The sequence below is a fragment of the Anomalospiza imberbis genome, chromosome 27 (assembly GCF_031753505.1).
Source record: "Anomalospiza imberbis isolate Cuckoo-Finch-1a 21T00152 chromosome 27, ASM3175350v1, whole genome shotgun sequence".
In the NCBI taxonomy this organism is placed as follows: Eukaryota; Metazoa; Chordata; class Aves; order Passeriformes; family Viduidae; genus Anomalospiza; species Anomalospiza imberbis.
Window position 1 is genome coordinate 1,687,174 of NC_089707.1, and position 22,491 is coordinate 1,709,664.

General features: G+C 45.4%; 2 protein-coding genes across 9 annotated transcripts in view; both read left to right on the forward strand.

The window, feature by feature from the left end:
- SF3A2 (splicing factor 3a subunit 2) overlaps positions 1 to 22,491 on the forward strand; it is a 114,713-nt gene that overhangs the window by 32,572 nt on the left and 59,650 nt on the right. The gene's annotated exons all lie outside the window — the stretch shown is intronic.
- Positions 1 to 22,491, forward strand: part of DOT1L (DOT1 like histone lysine methyltransferase) — a 73,245-nt gene that overhangs the window by 16,705 nt on the left and 34,049 nt on the right. For all 8 annotated transcript variants that reach the window (XR_010993850.1, XM_068174152.1, XM_068174149.1 and 5 more), the window contains exons 2-8: positions 602 to 645; positions 3,036 to 3,110; positions 5,356 to 5,419; positions 7,486 to 7,714; positions 9,459 to 9,553; positions 12,237 to 12,299; positions 21,068 to 21,123. Coding sequence is in view for 7 of the 8 variants with exons in the window: in XM_068174152.1 (XP_068030253.1) it covers positions 602 to 645; positions 3,036 to 3,110; positions 5,356 to 5,419; positions 7,486 to 7,714; positions 9,459 to 9,553; positions 12,237 to 12,299; positions 21,068 to 21,123 (626 nt within the window). In the remaining variant the exon portion in view is untranslated. The remainder of the gene's footprint in view (positions 1 to 601; positions 646 to 3,035; positions 3,111 to 5,355; positions 5,420 to 7,485; positions 7,715 to 9,458; positions 9,554 to 12,236; positions 12,300 to 21,067; positions 21,124 to 22,491) is intronic.

Here is a 22,491-nt window from a genome sequence, read left to right on the forward strand (position 1 = left end):
CACCCTGGTGTGGATGTGTGATGCTCAGGGTTTGGTGTGTTTTGGCTTTCAGTTCATGAAGCAGGGCTGCGTATCCAGGCCTGTTTCTGTGTGCTGTGAGGCTGTTTTTCCTGCACTGACGTCTGCTCCCACTGTTTATTGGATGCTTTATTTTGGAAAGCCATTCCCTGTGCAAGAATCTCACTGCCCATCTGGAGCTGGGAGCCTGTGCCAGATGCTGGGCCAAGGGAATCAGCTATTCATTGGGAACTTGCAGTCAAGTGCCTGCTGCATCCCAACAATCCCAAAGGCTTCAGTCCCATAATCCCCAGCAACACAGTCCCTGACTGCAGGGAATGACAAAGAAATAAGTAGAATGACAGTTCCTTCATATCAATCAGAGACACTTGAAAAATTTATTTCCTTAAGCCTTATGTTTCTTAGAGGGCTCATTTTGATGGCTTTAATGGGTGGAATTGAAAGGCTCCTTTCCTGTATGCTTGGCACCTGTATCCTAAAAACACTGTGATTCCTGTAAACTCCTGAAAAACAGCACCTGACCTGTCTTTTTTTTTTTTTCTTTTTTTTTTCTTTTTTTTTTTTTTTTTCTGTTTAATTTCAGGACAAACACCACGATGCTGCTCATGAAATTATTGAGACAATTCGGTAAGTGCTCGGTGCAGCCTGCCTGGGACCCTTCCTGTGCCTCACTGCAGCTCTGGGAAGGGATGGCTGGAGTCAGGACATGCAGGAGGGCAGCAGTAACCATTTAGCAGCTCGGAGTTGTTTTCTAAGCTGAATTTGCTGCAATACGGAGCTCCCTGCCAAAGAGATTTTGTTTTATCTTGCCATATTCCATTCTGTTGTGGCAGAGTTAAAAATGAGTGGTGGTGTTCAGCTTTAATACTTGTGGCAGTTTGTATTTGAGCTGTGGACAGAGAAGGTTAAGGAAACATCCTTGGTTTGGTGTGTTATATCCTGATCTTGCCTCTGCCCGCCCTCTCTGTTTCCCCTGTTGCTGTGATCTTGCAGCATTTGGGTTGTTTGACAATGATCTCCCTGTAGCATTGCTCTTAATCCTGCTGATAAAGTTGGAGCAGCGTGGGGAAAATGGGAGGATAAAGGTGAAAGACAACTGTGAGGAGCAGGAAGTCAGAGGATTTCCCAACACAGGCTCTCAGGACGTGACTTGCTGTTATTTCAGGAGGATTAGGAGGGGACTTGCCAAAGAACAACTTTTAATAAATGCTACACGAATTCCCCAAACACCTAAGGGATGGGGATGAGTTATCCCCATTACAAAGCTGCTCTTGTTAAATGTTTTAGATCCTTACAGGCTGCCCTTGGCTCAGCTCAGGGCTGTGTCTGCAGCAGGCTTTAGTGCTTGGGTGGTGCAGGTACAGGTGAGGGAGGAGGTGTTTTACCTGCACAACCAGATGAGCTCAAAATTTGGTCACAGATGGCAAAGGAAAAGGTAGTAGTGAGCCTTGTGTGCTCCCAGTGTCAGTGTGAGAGAGCCAAGTGCTTGATAACATCACTCACATGCATGAAATCAGAGCACTTCCCATGATCTGGGGTGGCAGAGGATGTGGAATGAGGCTGGAGCTGAACATTTTTCTCCTAAAGGAGTTTCTTTTTCTATCTACAAAACACTGCCACTGGTGCTGCCAGTTTGCTTGGACTGGTGGGGATAAGATCCTGTGTTTTGGGGTTTTGTGGCATCATTTATCAGTGGGGTGTGGAGAAGGCCCTTTCCAAGGGGCTCAGAGGGGGTGGCTGGAGTGGTTGGTGCTTTCTGTGCTGGAGGCAAAGGGAAGCTGTCTTAGGAAGCAGTTGGGTCAAGTCATATTTCACAACTGGTTTCAGCAAGGTTGGAGTGAACTCAATGTCAGAAGCTCTCGTGCTGCCTTTGCCTTGTGCAAAGTGCCCATGGTGTTGTGAAAGTGGTGGTGAGGGAATGCAGGGGAGCCTTTATCTCATCAGGCAGTGCAGTCAGGGAATAGCCCAAGCTGGAATGGACACAAGGATCAAGCTGCTGGTAGGCAGCTGCTGACTGCCTCTTCCTGGGATTTAAGAAGTTTGCAGGGAGAGCCCTGGTGCTTTTAGGGGAGATGTGAGATACCAGAAGAGGCCCAGCCATACATGTCCAAGGTCTGGCTTACACTGGCCTGTGTAGTTATTAACCACGTGTGAATCAGCCAGAAGGAACAGAACTGTTGGATCTTTAGTGTTTTTTCCCCCCACCATTTTAATAGTGAAGAATGGAGCAAAGTTCATGAGGAAGAAATTCTGTGATTCCTATTGGAATTCATCCTGTGATGTGGGTTTTTCTGATGCTGACAGTGCTTTCCAATTTGATATTTATGGAGGAAATTTGTGTGCAAAGCTTCTGTGGCTTTTAAATTGCCTTTGAAGGGAATTAATTTTCCTCCATTCCACAAGTGAAGCTCTCTCCTGTGAGCTGCCATTGTTGGATGCACTGCAAGTGGGCATGTGCTCCCCCTTTCTGATGGCCACAACACACTGTGCTGCTAATTCAGAGTATCAAAGGGGCTTTTTATCAAAATAACTTATAAAAATCTGATTTGGTGTTTAAGGTGTAAGAGCAGTTTAGACACTCCCCAGAAGAAAATATCCTGGCACTGAGTGGTTGGTGATAGGGTTTTTGGGTTGCTGTGAGAAATCTCTTCTCCACATTCAGCCTTGTCAAAGCTTCCTGCAGCATCAGAATTCTTTGGAAATGCTGCACTTCTGCATTTTATGTTAGATTAACATCAGCCATGACTTTGAGTATTTTTAGACACGTGCAATACATTTATCACCTCATTTTGAAGCTTTATGCTCCTGCCAGTGTCTAGAGGCATCTTGCTGTTTATTCAGTACAAATGTGAACTGTTGCAGTTTCCTATGATGTCTGCCTTACTCCTAGCAATACTGTGAGCTCCCAGGGCTGCTTCAGTGTCCTCTCTCCATGTAAAGCAGTCCAAATTGAGACAAACCACCTTATTACACTTAATTGGCAATACCTCTATTCATTATTTCTTCTCTCCTTCTAGGTGGGTCTGTGAAGAAATCCCAGATCTCAAGCTTGCCATGGAAAACTATGTTTTAATTGACTATGATACAAAAAGGTGAGAGGAATGTTTTTGTTCCCAGCAGGAGTTCAGGGTGTAGTGAACCAGTGTGTAACTGGTTATTCTTAGATACTACCAACTGAAGTTTTCTCTCAGAACTGGCTTCAGGCTCTGCTGGAGTTATTTTGGTAGGAAATGTGTAACAGCAACATTGGCAAAGGCAGTTGGATTAAGGACATAATTGGAAACTCCACAAGCTCCAGCACAGCTCTGCTGTACGTTGAATTACTCACTGTGAAACAATGATCGGTATCTGTGGCCTTGGAGCACGGCCAGGGTGGAAATCTCAATGGTTCCTACTCCTGTAGTAACCAGGAATTCCTGTTCTCAGCAGGCCATGGCAGAGCTGGGTGGCAGTGGGAGCTGCACCTTCCCCTCCTCCCCTTCCTGCTGGCTGGGGGCTGAATTCAAAGGTGAAATTCCCAGGAGTGTTGTGGGCAGCTGGAGAGATTCTGAGGCGCTTCAGTTCCGTGGAGTTCATACCCACGAGCAGTTCAGAATGAATGTCTCTTATGGGATGTTCACCTCCTGGCTGGGAGAGGCAGATCTTGACCTGTGGTGTGTCTGTGGAGACTTTTGAGGTTCTGTGCATGGACTTGGCTCTACTGACACTGGGAAATGGGGGGATGCTCAAGCTGCAGTTTATAAAAACCTCCCTGGTTGCCTTCATGGGAAAGACTGAATTTATCCAAGTCCACGGAATGACTAAACTGTTAGAAGAAAGTTTACTGATAAAACTGCATTGCTGTGAGTAGAATCCCAGAATATCCTGAGTTGGATCCCACAGGGATCATCAGTGCAGCCCCTGTCCCTGCCCAGGCACCCCAACACCCCCACCCTGAGCATCCCTGGCAGCGCTGTCCAAACGCTCCTGCAGCTCTGGCAGCCTTGGGGCCGGGACCATTCCCTGGGGAGCCTGGGCAGTGCCAGCACCCTCGGGGGGGAAGAACCTTTCCCAACCTAATCCTTCCCAGCACCAGATATTTCTGTCATGATCTGCTTCCTCTTCTCTCAATTTTCAGTTGTTTCACTGAAAGACTTGTTAGTCCCTGCCTTCCTCCTGGAAAATTCAAAAGTAGTAATCAAGGTCAAGCATCCCTTGCCATTAAAATCCATTAACTTGGATTTGTGGATTACTCCCAGCAGCTGCATTACTGTATTTTTGTGGTTCTGGCATCCTCACTGGGTGTGTTTCACTGGGGACCATCACTGTGGTTGGCAGCAATGCTGAATAAAAGTGAAACCCCTCTGTTCCCCAAAGTCACCTCCCACTATCTTCCTGAAGCTTTTCAATAAAGTCATGAACTGGAATCATTCTGGTAATGATTTCAGTCTTTTTTCTTCCTTTGAAAAAAATTTGTTGGAAAAATCACTGGCAGCAGATGGGCTGAGCCAAGGATGTGAAGGAGAAGCAGCAGGTTATGGAAATGCTGACAAACCTTATTGCAACCTCACTTTTCCCAGTGTAGAAACAAGGACAGGCAGCTGGGAGAACTCATGGGAGAGGTGTCCTGGCCAGTGTAGTGACCCTGAGGATCACAAGAGACTGAAATGTCCCTTCTGATGTCCCCTGGCCCCCACTCCCTTCCCAGCTTTGGGAATGGCTGTGATTTAATGAAGTCACTCCTGTAACTCCTTGTATTGGTTTTGCTGCTGCTCTGTGGGTCTGATTACATAACGATTGATATTCCCAGGAATATACTTTCTTTGCTGGCCTGAGCTGAATTAATTTAATCCTCTCAGCTTGTGTCATTAGTGCATCTGCCTGGGCTGACCATAATCCCATGGAGCAATCCCCAGGCTTTCCTGATGGGTGATGTTTTAGGCTGTGTTCTGGCTCTGTCTGCATTTTCAGTCCCAGGGTGAATTTCTGGAAAAGCATCTGCTTGTCTCAGGACTGATTATTGTGGAGAGATAATAGCAAAGAGGAGAAAACTGCACAGGGCTCTTAAATTTCTGTGCAGCTGAAAATATGGAGAAGAGGTTCTGAGAATACAGAACTTTGCCAGGAAAAGGGCTGTACTCAAAGTATGACTTATAATAAAGGAACTAATATTATTTGTCATGTACTCCTGGTCTACTGGGGATTTTATTTCAAGGAAACAATGTCTTAAATCTCTGTATGTAATTACATATCCTGAGAGAAGCAAACCATAAATACCTATTAGCCAAGAGAATGGAAAAGCACACGGTTTTACCTTCAAACCTGCCTGTTTTGAGCTGCCCTTGTGTTCTCCCCCAGCTTTGAGAGCATGCAGAGACTGTGTGACAAGTACAACCGAGCCATCGACAGCATCCACCAGTTGGTAAGTATTGAATCTGGCAAAAACCTGCCATGGGTTTTGTGTGCCACCTTTGAATTCAGGTCGTGAACAACAGCAGAAAGCTGGGACTGACTCAGTTCTGCATCATTACTCAGTTCAACATCAGTTCAGTGGGGATAGCAAAGAAAAAAGGAGTGAACAAACCTTTACACCCACCCCAACTCTATTCTGTGTTGTGCTTTACATTGCCGGTTGTTTTTTGCACCTCTTTAAATTCCCCTTTATCACCTATGAAATTTCCTATTAATTGAGGTGTGACAAATGTGATGTTCCAGGAACAGCCTGGAACATCAGCAATATCCAGCACTTCCAGTTTTTGGGGGGCTTGAGCTTGGTATTAAACATATTTTCTTGATCACACCTGGGCAGTCAAGTAGTTAGTATTGGAGGGATATTCCTACAGAAAGAAAGGGAATGAAACACCACTTTTTGTTCCCAAATTCAGAGCTGCTGCTCTTCCTTGTGCACTTTCTGGCACTGTTATTTTGGCACTTGGAAACAACTGACTTGTCTTTAGGGGGAAGGAAAGGTTTATCTACATTTAACACAGGGATTTCTCATATAGATTGACTTTTGCACAGGGAAATCTGTGACTTATGGGTACTTAAATAATCCATATGAACTCTCCTGTGTGTTGTGGAAGTGATCCATGGCTTAGGAATTTCCTTGCCACAGTTCAGCTGCTCTGGCCTGTGGGATCACTGGCTAAAGTAGAATGTAATCTCTTTTCAGGCCAATTTAATGAGCTTTTTGGTTCTCTTACCCCCAAAAAAGGTTGAACTGGAGGAAGAAAAACCTGAACAATGAATAATGTTACTATTCTGCTTAATTTGAAAGCATATGTGGATTTTTTCCTCTGCTGTGCTTATGGGAATTATTTGAAATATGCAGTATTATGGCAACAAGCCTTTTTTGCTGGGATTTTCTTAATATTTTGGGCCTTAAAAACTTGTGCTTATTTGGATTCAGGCACCTTCATGTCTGTGTTGGTTAATAGATAAATATTACCAGCTATTCAGCATTTGCAGTTGCTATGTGAACTGGCAAACCTGATAGGTTTAATTGTTTCCTTCCCTCTGAGTCTCACAGGAAAGTTTAGGACGGGTAATGGAATTGCCCTTTTTTGGCTTGTTTTTATCAAAGGGAGAGGTAGACATTTTTAAAACTTAACAACTTTTATGCTTAGGATGGGTTTTTTTTTTTTCTGAAGAAGAAAGGAAGCTTGATTTCCATCTCTTTCCTGCCACTCCCTGTCTGAGTGCATCTGATCTCTCCCATGTGACAGCTCCTGGAGCAAAATTAACCTGTTCCTTGTGTTGTCAACATCAGTTCAGTGGGGATAGGGAAGAAAAAAGGAGTGAACAAAGCTTTATACCCACCCCAAAGTGTTGTGCTTTACATTGACAATTGTTTCTGGCATCTCTTTAAATTCCCCTTTATCACCTGTGAAATTACCTGTTAATTGAGGTGTGGCAAAGTGCAGAGCAACTGCTGGTGTGCAATTTCTGCAGTATCACCGCATGGTTCTGGGTGGGAGGGACCTTAAAGCCCATCCAGTGCCATGGGCAGGGACACATTCCACTGTCCCAGGCTGCTCCAAAATCCATCCAGCCTGGCCTTGGGCACTGCCAGGGATCCAGGGGCAGCCCCAGCTGCTCTGGGCACCCTGTGCCAGGGCCTGCCCACCCTCCCAGGGAACAATTCCTGCCCAATATCCCATCCATGCCTGCCCTCTGGCAGTGCGAGCCATTCCCTGTGTCCTGTCCCTCCATCCCTTGTCCCCAGTCCCTCTCCAGCTCTCCTGGAGCCCCTTCAGGCCCTGCAAGGGGCTCTGAGCTCTCCCTGGAGCCTTCTCCTCTCCAGGGGAGCACCCCCAGCTCTCCCAGCCTGGCTCCAGTTCCATTCACTGCTTTTATCTTTGAGCAGCATCTGCAGCCCAAGCTCAGGGCGAGGGCCTGGGAGGGGACTGTCCCTCATTCCTCAGTGGCTTTGGTGGCAGTTCCTTGTCCCCACGGTGGGTTCACCCCCGTCCCTGCTGTCCCCTGCAGTGGAAGGGGACGACGCAGCCCATGAAGCTGAACACGCGTCCCTCCAACGGGCTCCTGAGGCACATCCTGCAGCAGGTCTACAACCACTCGGTCACAGACCCCGAGAAACTCAACAACTACGAGCCCTTCTCCCCCGAGGTCTACGGAGAAACTTCCTTTGACTTGGTGGCCCAAATGATCGATGAGATTAAAATGACTGAGGATGATTTGTTCGTTGACTTGGGCAGTGGTAAGTGACCAATAACTCTTTTTTCTCCTTTGCTTTGCTTTGCTTTCTCTTTTTCTTTATACTTTAAAAACCCCATATTTGGGAAGCCAACCAGGACTGGGGGTTGTGTAATCTTTTCTAGCTAATCCCCAAAGATGCTCCAGCTAGGATTAAATGGACCAGACAAACACCCCAGACCTCTTTTCTGGTGGCAGTGGAATATCAGCCTGCAGTGCAATAAACCCTTGTTACAAACCCCTTTGTTTGTGTTGGGATTGCTGGATACACTTGTGAAGAAGAAGCAATGTTAAAAATGATGTTTGACCCATAAAGTTGCATTCCTAAGGATTCATCTGTTTTCACTGGATTTGTTTTGTGCCCTTCGTATCTGAAAATTGGATTTCTTCATCCTTCCCATGTGAAACACTTGGTGTGGAATCTGAAAATGAAGGGGTTTTTTTGCCTCTGACTTGTCAGTGTGTCAAAAAAGCTTTTATAGTTTACTTGAACAGTTGTGAAAACCCACATCTAACCCACATCTGCAACAGAGTCGAGTTTTAAAAGGAAATTGATGTGTCTAGTTGGTGAGGAAACCAGGTATGACTCAAGCACATGTGCAACAGAGACTGAGTAAGAAAATGTTCTTTTTCTTGGGAAATCTGGTTCAGAGCAGGAAAGGAGTAATAGGAATTTCCCCTCTTGCCTGATGTGTTCTGAAGTTTTAACATACTTAAACCCAAACAAGTATGTGTGATGCAGGACTTGAAAAATAGAAAAATTTATTGAAATTTATTAAAACTATTGAAAATAGATTTTTGGAAAAAAAATCTTTTAAATTTGAAAGTATATTTTAAATATTAAACAATTATATATAAATATTCAGTATTTATGTATGGTATACATAGTAAAACAACAGATTGTAGAATAATTAAATATTAAATAGTGTGCTATTAAAAATATAAGAATATATGAACATATATGATAAAATATCAAATATATTGATATATAATATATAATAAACATACATAATATATGTAATATATATGAAATAATATATGTAATATATAATAAATATACACAATGTATGTTATATACGTATGTTGTAGACATTATATATATGTTATATATGTTATATACATTATATATGTGTTATATACACTATGATATAATATATATTCTATCATATTAGATATAATATATAAGATATATGCAATATATTGATAATATATAAAATATTATATAAAATAAAATATAACATATATGTATAAAAAATATTTAAAATATATATACAGGTTCTTCAGTGATTTTCTTACCTCTGCCTCCTCTCTCAGTGGGACTGACTGAAATTTCCTGTCAGGGGCTGATGCTCAGATGGGACCTTTAGAAAGACATCAGAGCTGAGAAACTCTTTTCCAGCTGAAGGGAAACAAAATCTCCACAGATTCTCACAATTGTTTGTCCAGGAAGGTTAAAGAAGATCATATCTGGGAGTGCCGCAGGCTGGCTCCCAGGCCCATGTCAGATACTTTTATCTGCTATCCCCAGAAATAAATCAGGTGTTTTTTACGCTGATCTTGGGGCTGAGCAGCACCAGGGCAGTGGGAATGATTTGGGAATGCCCAGTGCCTCCAGTGGGAATGTCAGCCCATGCCCAGTGCCACAGTTCACCTGCTGGCTTTGTGTGCACTTTGCTCTGAAAGCTTCTCTCCCCTGGCAGTGGTTTTCCTGCAGGTGCTCTCAGCCCTGGGGTTTTTGTTCCCTGCAGGTGTGGGGCAGGTGGTGCTTCAAGTGGCTGCAGCCACAAACTGCAAACATCACTACGGAGTGGAGAAAGCTGATATTCCAGCCAAGTACGCCGAGGTGAGTGAGCTGGGCTGCGCTGCCTGGCCTGCAGAACTCACTGCTGCAGGAAAAGCACGACTGCAGCCCTGCTGATGTCTGCTCCTCTGCTCAGCCACTCCTGGAGCAGCGAAATAGCAGCCTGCCATGCGAGGATGGGCTTGAGGAAAGAAGTGTGTCCAGTCTGGAGTGTTCAGAAGGAGCACTGGCATCTTTCCAGAGTGATTTCAGGCCCTGAAAGCTCTTCTAACAATAATGCCAGTGCCTGTTCAAAAGGGAGTGCAGTGTGAGCTTCTCCTGAATACCATTCCCTGTCTGGAATGGCCCTAATGCAGCTCCCAGAGGCCACAGCATGCAGCGAATTTTTAAAACGTAACAACTTTTATGCTTAGGATGTTTTGTTTTGTTTTTCTTTTTTCTGAATCCAGGAATGAATTCACCAAACAATTTATTTTAAAGTATTTTGAGGGCCATGTCTCTGCCTGTGTTGGTGATGCCCCATTTTAGTGATTAAACCACCAGAATTCCTCCTGAGGCCTGTGCTTGGTGGCTGGTGTGTAACTGCTTAGGAGACACCTTAGTGAGGAAAACCGTAAAATGGCCTGAAGCTGCAGGAGGGGAGATTTAGATTAGAGATTAGGAAGGAATTCTTGGCTGTGAGGGAGGCACAGGGTGCCCAGAGCAGCTGTGGCTACCCCTGGATCCCTGGCAGTGCCCAAGGCCAGGCTGGACAGGGCTTGGAGCAGCCTGGGACAGTGAGGGGTGTCCCATGGCAGGGGGTGTAACTGGATGATATTTAAGGTCCCTTCCAACCCAAACCATTCCATTTTTTGATAATATTTTGATTGTTTGATAATGTTTAGTCATGTTTCTTTGCATTTCTGATTCTGTGCCAATGGGACACACACAGATGATGAGTTCAAGGCAAACCTGGGAGGCCACAAGCAAACAGGGAAGGTCAGTCATGGCTTACCACAAGAAGTTTGCTTTCTTCAGTAGCCTGAACAGAAACTGATCCCTCTGAATTGTCAAAACACAGAATCAGCCTGAACAGGCTGGACAATTATCCCTCATGGAGGGAGGGAATAAATAAAACTCCTTGATCCTTCTTTTCAGTGATGTGGGCAAAAATGTATAAACACAGTGGTGAGAACCATCAGTCAAGGACCTAAAAATCCACTTTATTTCCTCTGCTAGGACTGAGTGGAAGTTTTTACCTGGAGAGCTCTGCAGTCCCTCTGTGTGAACATCCTGGCTTTGATTTGGAGCATTTACAAGACCAGGAATCCCCTCTCTGTTTACCATTAAATTAGAGATCAGCTTTATAAGGAAAAGTGAAATTCTCACTTTCACTAATACTCCTTTCTGTCACTCTGCAAACACAAGGCTTTGGTGAACAACAGCAAACAAAAGAATGACCCACAAATGCAGAATTAGGGGTAATCACTGCTGGGGTACCTTCAGTCTTCCATGAGATTACTGGGGGAACAAAATGTTCTGCATTATTTCCCTGGTTAAATCCTGTCAGATTTAACAACCAAGGAGCTGCTGCAGTGTCAGAGTGTTTGGAGCTGCCTTGTGCCTCTGTTAGGGCCCAGTTTTCCTCCAAATATTTGTGGAAGAAGTTGGGTTGAGTTTCCAGTTATTGTGGGGTACCATGATAATTGTACCCAGATAATAGGTGGATAATAAAATTTGAAAAGCTTCACCTAAAGAGGAAGAATGTTACAGATTTATTTTAGTGAAGTTGTCTTAATAAATTAAAATAGAAGTTCCTACATAAAAATACTGAGGATTTTTGAGTTATCCTGCTCAGCTATGGAGTGCTTTTGAGCACAAAACTGTTGAGCAGCTGATTAACCATCAGCTTGAGTTTTCAGTGGGATCAGAATTTCTGCTGGGCTTCTCTCACAGAATCACAGAATAGTTGGTGTGATTTAGGAATAGTTGGTGTGATAGAGGAAGGGACCTCTGGCAGGGTCACCTGGAGCAGGTGATACAGGAATGTCTCCAGGGAGGTTAAATTTGAATTTAACCCTCCAAATTTGGGTTAAATCCTAAAGATCAGTTGGGGCCAGGCTGCTGGCAGGGTGGTGTGGGGATGTGTGAGGCACTGAGCTGTCTGGATATGGGATTTTGTTCCTTTCTCCCTTTGGACAATAAAAACCAGCAGCCCTGGTGTGTTTGGGTGCAGTTTGAAGCACTCTCAGTTGCTGTGGGAAGCAGGATTTGCTGCAGGATTCTCCCTGTTTGCTGCTAAGATGCTTTTCCTGCTGCTTTCTGCCTCCTCAGTGACCCCAGCAGACTTAGCCTTGTCCTGGTTATCCCTTTGCTCCCTGGGCTTAGGCTGGGCTCACCCCCCTCCTCCTTGTGGGATTATGCACCACAACTTAAGGCAGGGCTATTTTTAGTGCTGGGCAGTGTAAAGGCTTTTCTTAGAACATGGAACTTCCATGGAAAGGGAGGGGTGAAGATGCCAGCTTTGCCTTGGCCCTAAGGAAGTGAGGGTTTGGTTTTTTTAAGAAAACTGAACAGCAGGAGCTCTGTGTTTGCCTGTCCTTGGAATGTTAATGGCAAAAAACCTCCAACCAGACAGAATTCTTGGGGATCAATGAGGGCTTCAGAGCCGTGTCTCCATTGCTGTGATGGAGCTGGAAATGTGAGATGTCCTAATAGCTGGTTTTGGTTTTCTTCCCTCTTGCAGACGATGGACAGAGAGTTCAGAAAATGGATGAAATGGTATGGGAAGAAACATGCAGAATACACAGTGAGTGACTCTCAGCTGCAGATTGGGATCCACACCCACGTGCAGAGTTTGTAAAGTCCCCTCCAGCCTTTCCTCAGGCACCAGCAGCTGAGGCCCAGCTGTTCCTTGGTTCTTGATCCTGGGGATGGAGTACATCCTCCCGGACCCCTCTCCTTGTCTTGCCTGATGTGGGGCATGGTGTTATTGGGAGTACTTTCAGGTCTTTCCAGAAACTTTTGGAAGATTTATTCTTCTAAAATGTTGTTCTGATTGGGGCTGCCATGAGTCTTCTGTTTGTGTTAAATCCCCTTTCCCCTCCCTCTCTCCATGGATTGGGGTTTTTGCCAGGTATGGCAGCTCCTCCTTGGGGTTCTGAACTCTCCTGCTGGGAATTAGAGCTGAATCTTTGGTTCTGCAGGCAGGGGAAGACGTGGGCCCAGTTCTGGAGGGGATGGGGTGGCAGGGGGGAGGTTCTGGGTGGGTGGAGATTGGAGCAGGAAGCTCCAGGAACAGGTAGCAGGCTGGGGTGGGTGGTGTGTGGTTAGTTCTGGTAGGGAAGGGTTTGGAATTGGGTGCTCTGAAGGTGGAGCTGGAGCAGAAGCAGTAAATGGGTCATCATGGTGGGGGGTCTTCCTGCCTGGGGCAAGGGTTGTGTTGGAAATCCTTTATCTTCCTCCTCATGTTTCTTTATGTCTGAGGATGTTTTGCACTCCAAGGATGGTGTGAGGAATGTGCAAATCCATGCACTGTCCTGTCCATTCCTTCCCTTTTCCCTTTCTTCCCCTTTGTCATTGTCTGTAAGCAAATCTGCTCTCTGCTTAATAACTTTCCAGTCAGGAGATAATGTACAACAGGAACCCACTGGGGGTTTTAAAAACACATCTACTTCTGCTTCTGCCGCTTTCCTATGGTCAGGAAAGAGCCTGAGCCTGGGTGGATCAGGGATATTCCCCAATATCCCAGGGAATCTAGGTCACTGCTCAGAGTTTGCAGCTGGCTGTGTGTCCTGCATCCAGGTGTGAGCAAGCATTGAGAAACTGCCTTTTCCCTCTTCCCTTTTTCCCTTCTTCTTCCCTTCTTCTTCCCTCCCTTCCATGTCCCTGGGATGGTGTGATCCATGTGGATCCCAGCACTGTGAGATCAATGGCAGCTTGGAGCTGACCAGCCTTCATTTCCCAATTTTCTGTCTGCTGGGACCTTTGGTGCCCTCATCCTGCAGTGAAGCTGCTCCAGCTCTTCCTTTGGGAAGCAGGCTGGGAAGGTGATGGTCCCACCTGCCCCTAACACCTCCCTCCTGCAATTCCTGTTCTGGGCAGAGGGATTCCCTTCCAGGGGATGCTGGGCCTGCTCTGCAGCAGGATTGATAATTCCTTCCTGCTGTGGAAGCACTGCTAATGCTTTACTTTTCCTGAAGTGGCCATATGGCATTTTTCCATTGTGTCACCCAGCTGGCATGACTTGAAAGGAATTGTTCCTGAGGATGCTCTGCTTCTGGGCTGGGTAATTTAAGGAATAGGAGAGGAACTTGGACTAAAATATTGGAAGCATATTGCTTGCCTTAGGCAGCATTTCCATATTGAGCATTCCAAGTGACAGAGTCTGCTGCTATAATGAAACAAAGCTATTTATTTTTGCCAGGTTCTTTGGCTTTTATAACTCTGTTTTCTGCAGTGTTTAGAGTAAAATTTCCCTGAATATTCAATCTGAGGTTTTTTTGGGAGGAGTTAACCACTTGCTGCACTTCTTGTCTGAAGGAGAGTTGGTTTCTTGTCAACTTGGAGTGATGCTTGAACACACATTTTGGGCTTTTACAGGAGGCACAAAGGGCAGATTTTATTTAGTTTTTATTAATCAAACAGACTTTGCCAAGCAGTTTCTTTTCTTTAGGAACTCTTTAGCAGCATCTGCTATAGGTGACTGTTAAACAGAGCAAACTTGCTCATGGTGCAGCTGGAGGACACAGGAAGGTGTGGAATTGAAAGCCTGGTATCTTTGTCTTTTTGGAAAACAGCTTTGTTCCTGCAAAATGCTTTGTGAGGTCCCAAAATTCCAAATGTTGGAGACAAAATAAGCACAAATTGAAATAATCTGTCATCAGCAGAGCTCAACTCGTGAATTCCACTCCAGTGTTACAGGCAGTCATATGAAAAATCAGTGTTTTGAGAATAATCAAGTGCTGGAGGAGAGGAGGGCTTGGTGGGAGTTCAGTGGGAAGAATTTCAGGTTCCACCTGCAGCTCTGGCTGAATGTTGTGGATGGTGTTTCTCTCTTGCTGTAAAAGTAAAAACTGTGCTGCATAAGGCAGGAATAAATCCTGGAGATGGCCCTGCAGGATGGTGCTGGGTTTTTAGGTTATTATTTAGTTAGAGATTTCCAATTCAAATGGATTTAGGGTTCTCCCTGAAAAGTGATCTGCTGAAAAGTTGACTTTTGCAGAGCGTTCCATGCTTGTTAGGGTTTGTGCATCTCAACAGTTCCTTCTTACTGGAGAAATTATTACTTCTGTAGCTTTTCACCATCTCCAGCCTTCCCACCTGGTAGAATCTTGCTGAGAAATATTTTCTGTCCTTTTTGCCTATTGCAGCAGTCCAAGGGACTCAGAACCTCATGATGTTTTTGTATCCTGCCCCAAATCCTCCCAAGAGGCTTTTTTCAGATTGCCATTAAAAGCAAGTTGCTAGGAATGTAAACAAACAAAACCCCAGGACCCCCAAAACTCTCCAAACAATAAAGTTGTGTTTGAGATCCCTTGGAGAGAAGGGCAGTCACTGTCACCTCACCAAATTCTTCTGCAGCCTTCAAATTCATCTTCTGGCCTTCCCCATTGGATTGTTCTTGTTCCTGCTGGAAGTTCTGAGCTTGGAGATGAATTCTGGAGAGCAAGGCCCAGTGCCAACATTTAAAATAAATAAACTCCAATTGCCCAGGTGTATTTCCACCCTATTTTGTCCACAATTATATTAAAAAAAAAAAAAAAAAACCAAAGCAACTTATTGAGCCATGTTTCCACACAAAATTGCAGCTTCATTTGTTCTGTAGCCACTTGTTGATACAAGCACATTAAAGTTCCCCTGCTGCAGGTGGCAAAGTGTCCTGGGTGTGTTGGATGCCCAAGGCTCAGAGCCACAGCTGGAGAGGGGGAAGATCCATATGGGGGAATGAGAGGAGTGGGAGGCATTTGCTCCTCATGCATTGCCTTGGGAGGCTCCTGATCTCCAGCTGTTGTTGGTCACTGAGTCTCTTAATCCTCTTAAATGAATATTTACATCCCCTGCTCTGCTTGGGAATGTGCAATTCCTGCTCACTTAGGGAAAATCAGATTTTTTATTGCTCTTCTCTCCTGCATTCCAGGGGGAGGATCCTCCTCTAGAGCTTTTCATCATCAGCAGCTTCAGCTTTTTGGACTGGAATGTCCCATTTCCACCACATGTCCCTTTGTTCCAACTCCTTTTATCTCCTTTCTCTTCCCATGGAACTGAGACGTTTCCAAGATTAACTTTACCCCACTCTTTTCAAGTAAACTTGTCTGAAGGAAGCTGGAGACTTTGGGAAGGTCATTAGGCCTGGCTAATTAACAAGTCTTTCTTGGGGAATTCCTTCATATGTGCAGCCATCCAATTAAAACCCAGCATGAAAATTAAGAGGCAGATGGGTTTTCATGGTTTCTAACTGTAAATATCCTCATGTGGCCTCAGAATCAGAGCCATCTCAGGTATCTGGGGCAGGAGGCTGAGATTGCTGAGTAGCACAAAGTCCTTCTCTTCCTGGGCTCCCCTTGGAGAATGTTTTTGGTATTTGTTTGGTTTTTGTTGAGTTCTCAGTGCCTGTGACCTGTTCTTCCCTTTTCCTGAGAGAAGGAAACACAGAGCAGACTTGCTCATGCTGTAGCTGGCGATCACAAGGAGATGTGGAATGGAAAGCCTGGCATCTTTGTCTTTCTGGAAACTTTGTCCCTGCAAAATGCTTTGTGAGGTCCCAAAATTCCGAATGTTTGAGACAAAATAAGCACAACTTGAAGGATCCCAGGCTGAGCTCAGAGCAGTTGGGAGTTGGTGCAGTCCCACATTGGACTCTGCTGAGAACCAGGCTTAGTTTTGTGTTTATTTACTCAGGGTTGTTATAACAGAATTCCTGCCCTGCTCCAGAAAAGCTTCTTTAGCAGGGGTGGCAATGACTATCAAAGTCAGCATTCCTGAAGGTCGGATTTGAGCTGGATAGATGCCTCTGTCTGCTCCCAGGAAACCCCAGGAGTTTCTGGTGGCTGCAGGTGGTTCAGCCCTGAGGATCGGGGTGACTTTTGGCCATGGTCAGTGCAAGGTTTGGGGTGCCTCTCTGACTGCTTTTCCTGTTGTCAGGACAAGCAGGGAACTGTGTGGGAGTTCCAGTGTCCAGGAGCTGCTTTGTGATGGTGACTGACATCACCTGCCCCTGAAAACCTCCTTCTCTAGGAGCTGCTCTCAGGGCAGGATGAGCCAGATGTTTGCTCCGGGTATTTTTGACCTCCACATTTCAGCAGGAAATTTGCTGGTTCGGTGTTTGAATATCCCTCCAAACATCCCCTGTGGCTTTGAAATGATGCCACATTTTGGAGGTTTGGATTCGTGCCTCTGGTTATTTTTGAAAAGAACAAGGACCTAAAAATAACCATGTGTACTTTTCCAGGCAGAAATGCTGGGATTTTGGGAGCCAAGTGTTTGCACGGAGGCGGCTGCAGTGAGGCATCCTGCCTGTGAATTTATGGCTCCAGCAGCTCTCAGAGAGCCTCCCTGTCCAGCACTGGGCTGAGAACCCAGCCCTCCTCCCCAGCACAGGGGCCTGACTGTCCCAAATTCCTGCTCTGCTCCTTCTTACTTGGGAAATTTTTATCTCTGTAGCTTTTCACCATCTCCAGCCTTCCCACCTGGCAGAATCTTCCTGAGAAATATTTTCTGTCCTTTTTGCCTATTGCAGCAGTCCAGTGGACTCAGAACCTCATGATGTTCTTGTGTTTTGAGAAGAATCAAGTGCTGGAGGAGGGGAGGGCTTGGTGGGAGTTCAGTGGGAAGAATTTCAGGTTCCACCTGCAGCTCTGGCTGAATGTTGTGGATGGTGTTTCTCTCTTGCTGTAAAAGTAAAAACTGTGCTGCATAAGGCAGGAATAAATCCTGGAGATGGCCCTGCAGGATGGTGCTTGGTTTTTAGGTTATTATTTAGTTAGAGATTTCCAATTCAAATGGATTTAGGGTTCTCCCTGAAAAGTGATCTGCTGAAAAGTTGACTTTTGCAGAGCGTTCCATGCTTGTTAGGGTTTGTGCATCTCAACAGTTCCTTCTTACTGGAGAAATTATTACTTCTGTAGCTTTTCACCATCTCCAGCCTTCCCACCAGGTAGAATCTTGCTGAGAAATATTTTCTGTCCTTTTTGCCTATTGCAGCAGTCCAAGGGACTCAGAACCTCATGATGTTTTTGTATCCTGCCCCAAATCCTCCCAAGAGGCTTTTTTCAGATTGCCATTAAAAGCAAGTTGCTAGGAATGTAAACAAACAAAACCCCAGGACCCCCAAAACTTTCCAAACAATAAAGTTGTGTTTGAGATCCCTTGGAGAGAAGGGCAGTCACTGTCACCTCACCAAATTCTTCTGCAGCCTTCAAATTCACCTTCTGGCCTTCCCCATTGGATTGTTCTTGTTCCTGGAAGTTCTGAGCTTGGAGATGAATTCTGGAGAGCAAGGCCCAGTGCCAACATTTAAAATAAATAAACTCCAATTGCCCAGGTGTATTTCCACCCTATTTTGTCCACAATTATATATAAGAAAAAACCTTCTTGAGCCATGTTTCCACACAAAATTGCAGCTTCATTTGTTCTGTAGCCACTTGAACTCACACCCTCTGTGTATCTCTGGCTGCCTCCCCAGACTGAGACCTGCTGCTTTCCATCCAGTTGCAGGAAGAGTTACAGGAATCAGATGCTGCTGAGTGTATTCCTGCAGTGTCTCTTTGAAAAACCTGAATAAAAACCTGGTCTGGCTTCTAAATTTAGAAGCAATGCAGGCAGCAGCTCTGGAGGCGATTTCACTGAGCCAATTATACTGTTAGATAAAGCATCTCCTGCATTGTCTAATCAGATGAAAATATCTGTGTTGCAGATGGCCCCTTCCATTCATTATTCACTAAGGAGATTAAGTTTCTGAGAGAGGAGGGACAGGGTGAGGGAGGGGACAGTGGAGGAAGAGATTGAGTGTGGCCCTGTGGCTGTCACTGTGTGGCTGTGTCCCCTTCTCCCTGAGTGACCAGCAAGGAGCAGTTCTGCTGCTTCAGCAGACTGGACTTTCCTTAATCAGCTGGATTTTCCTTCCCAGTTCTTGTTTCACTCTCAAAATTATTGCAAACTACTGAGCTGAGTGGGATTTTGGGGGGATTTTTTTGGGATTCTCTGTGTCAGCTGATGGTTAAAGAGCTCCTTTCCATCTTTTAGGGCATCATTTATTGGTCCCTGCCCCAGCACAGTGGGTAAGGAGCTGGTTACAGGGTCAGGCAGCTCAGTCCCTGTTGGAGAGGAGCATCCATGAATCACTGCCTTGCTTCCAGAGAGAAAAAAGAATCCATTTTCTCCCAGCCACAGTTGCTCATCTGATTATTTCTGTACTCCAGTGTTTTTCCTGATGAAGTTTTCCCCTTGACTCTTGGCTAAGCATGAGCTGGGGAAGCAGTGCCACACAAAAATAGATGTGTTTAAGCTGGGCTGTGGTTCATTTGAATTGTTAAATGGCTCTGGCTTGCCAAGTGTTCATCCTGCATGGGTGATATCAGGTTAAAACCTGGAGATTTTTGTTATAAGTGCTCATCTAACCACACAGACAGGGCAAACTCACAGTGAAACTGGACCCAAGCGAGGCCTAACAGCCACATAGGTTGGATTTCAAGGCCTTTATATGAAGTTTAGCATTTCAAAATAGTTTCATGTTACGCTGCTTCTCTGTTCTCTTGCGGACTGTGACGTTTGTCGTTCCCTGTTTTTCTTTCCCTGTTAGTGTAGGAAAACCCTGTGGAGACTTTAGAAACTGGTGGTCTGGAGGATGCCATAGAGAAGCTGACTTGCAAAAGTTGTTAGAAAATAAACACAGGTGCTTGTCATGTGGGTTTTCTTTGACTTTGTCTTGGTTACTCAACCGTGGAACTGTTCACTGCAAGAATAGATAAGGCTGAGACAAAATTATCTCTTAAAATCAATCTAGAGGTGATGTCCACATATAGGCACCCAGAAAAAGTCTTTCTTTAGATGAGATGAGAAAAACTCTTCATAGAACTTTTTTGATGTTGAGTCTCTGGTTTAGATTGTGACAGTACCCAGCAAGATGTGCTTGGGTTGGATCTTTGAGTTCAGCTTCCAGCTTTTCCTTTGTTTTTATTACAGCAGGGATGACAAAGGTGCTTCCCCTCCCAGCAGGTGGGAGATCACAGGTAGTAATTGTGGTTTAACTCTGATTTCAGCCCAGCTGGTGGAACAGGTGTTTCTGAATAACTTTAGCTAATCTTACCTGCTCTCTTCAGTTTCTAGCACTTCAGGCTCTTGACAAAGTTCTTTATCTCTTGCCTGAGAACCCTGGATGTCCACTCTTCTCAGCCCTCTTGTGTAGCAGTAGGATATTTTGGTGGTTTTCCCCTTCCTTTCCTCCTGGAAGCAGCCCCATTCCTGTTGGCACCTCTGGCTTTGTCCTTCACAGTGGCTCAGGCAGGTTTGTCACCCCCTGTGTCCCTACGTGGCACCAGGAGCTCCCTTTGGATGTTCCAGCCCTGAGGGATGGAAGTTGTTCCAATGCCTGCACTGCAGTGCTGGCACTTTGGAGTTGTCACTAATGAGAATTAATGCTGCCATGTGAAATCCTCACTCTTTCCCAGACAGAGAAATCTGTGCAGGAAAAGGATCCTCAGCAGTCACTGCCGTTGCTTTGATGTTCCTGAGGTTCTGGCACAAACCATCATCTTCAAAGGGTGTCATCAGCATTAATTAGAGACTTGCACCTAATTTTTCTCTCCTCCTCTTATCTTCCTCCCCCAACCCTCCTCCTGCCTGGCTTGTGGCACAGCAGAAGAGTGTGGCCCATGGGCTCCTCTCTCATTTCCAGAACACGACTGAGGAAACATCAGTCTGTGCCCTGTGCTCACCAGGAGAGCTCTGTGCTCACCTGGGATGTGGTGTCATCAGAAAGGTGCTCCACAACCACTGAAGTCATAACTGTACTTATTTGCAAACAAGGCCTTTTTATGCTACTTCATTTCCAACTTGAAAGTGTTAGAAGTGCTCAGGGTTTATATTTAGCACCACAAAAATCATATTGTTTTTTATGCAGTGCAGCAAGAGCCTGCATAAACATGAATCTGATTTTTGTGGTGCTAAATATAAATAAACAGATAGATATAAATACAAATATATATAAACAGCAGGAGCTGTTCCCAATCCATGCTGAGCTCCCTGTGCTGAGGGGGGATCACCAGCCCTGGGAGCCTTCAGGAGGCATTTACTGACCAGTTTTGTAGTGAGTGCCAGCACTTTTGGCTTCTCCATGGAGCAGCCAGGGACCCTTCCCTGTTCTTCCCATGCAGGAGAGCGGCCGAGGGTGGGAGCAGCGGGAGAGAAACCTCAGGGTCAGCTCTCCCTGCTCCACCTCTGGCTTTGCAAAAGGTTTCACTTGTCCCTGGTTCTTGTGGGGTCAGGGAGCTGATGCAGCCTGTTTGTCCCTATCTGAAGGGAGCAGGAGGGTACCCTGTTAACTTCTCTGTATTTCTGTCTTCTTTGTCTTGTTTTCAGCTGGAAAGAGGTGACTTCCTCTCAGAAGAATGGAGGGAGAGGATTGCAAACACAAGGTACAGTACAGCAGTTGAATGCTGCTTTCTGAGCTGGATACTTGGGAGTGTGTATAATGGAAATTGGGAGGCTGGCCAGCTTTTTATATAGAATTTCCATAGCAAATACCCAAAGTCTATCTGCCAACTCTTACACTGGCCTCTTTAGATCCTGTTTTCTGACTAGAAGAATGGCTTTGAGTGCACGTCCCATGATATTCCATACAAGGGTGTATCCAAGATAAATTCTGCTTAGAAGAGGAGCACAAACCTCCATTTGTTTTGCATATCCCTGTAGTTCATGTCAGGGATTCTGGCAAAACATTCATTCTCTTGGCTACTGGGGCACACAGGCTCACTTTCCCTCTAATAAAAAGGAAAAGACCCAAGTGAGTTTGTTTCAACTTAAATTGAAAGTTCATTTAAACTAATTGTCTTGAAGATTTATTTACGTGGAGTACTGCACAGAGGGTTGGGCTCCTTTCTGAGGGAGCAGAAAGGGAGTAAATTTGTTAAAAGCAATAAAAGTCGTCTGTATTTTTAAAGCTTTGCATTCTTTCAGCCTTATGGGTAGAAAAAACCTCTTTATTTTTATATGACCTTCTGGGCCACCCTGTTATGTGGGGGAATGGAAGGCAGTTGTCAAAGAGAGCTCTGAAAGCCTTCAGAGTTGTGGCAATTTCTGGATTGCTCCCAAAGCTCTGGTTTTGAGAGTCTGGAGGAGGAGTCTGCCAGGCTGTTGACTCCTGCAAGATTCTGTTCCTCACTTTCTTCTGGAGGTGCCTTTTAATTTGTGGACAGACTTGTCCCAGCCTTGCAGCACACTTGGGTTTGGCTTTGTTGCTTGTTATTCCAAGTGCACAATCCTCTGCTGCCCGGGCAACTTTCCTCTGAATTAATTAAAATTTTTTAGAGACATTTTTGGCTGCAGGGGCTCTGTCTGCACCCAGAAGTGCTGGGAGATATTTGGTTTGTGTGGCATGGCACTCACTGTGTGTCTGTGGGCTGCTCCACCTTGTTCTGGTGCAGAATCAGGGAATTCTGGAATGCTTTGGGTTGGAAGGGACCTTAAATTCCACCCAGTGCCACCTCTGCCATGGGCAGGGACAGTTTCCTGTATCTCAGGCCCTGTTCAGTCTGGCCTTGGACACTTCCAGGGATGGGGCTGCTACCAGGACATGGTTCCCTGTGTCTTCCAGGGGATCCCTGTGCCTGTGGCTTGGCAAAACCTCCTGGAACGAGGGCTGAGCCCGAGGGGATTCGGGGTTCCTGTGCCCTGCACGCACACACAAAATCCTGTGCCAGAGTGAACACTATAAAAACACATCTGCAGGCTCTGGCTTTTTCCCTTCCTCTCCTGGATGTTTTCTAGTCCCATTAATATGTTTG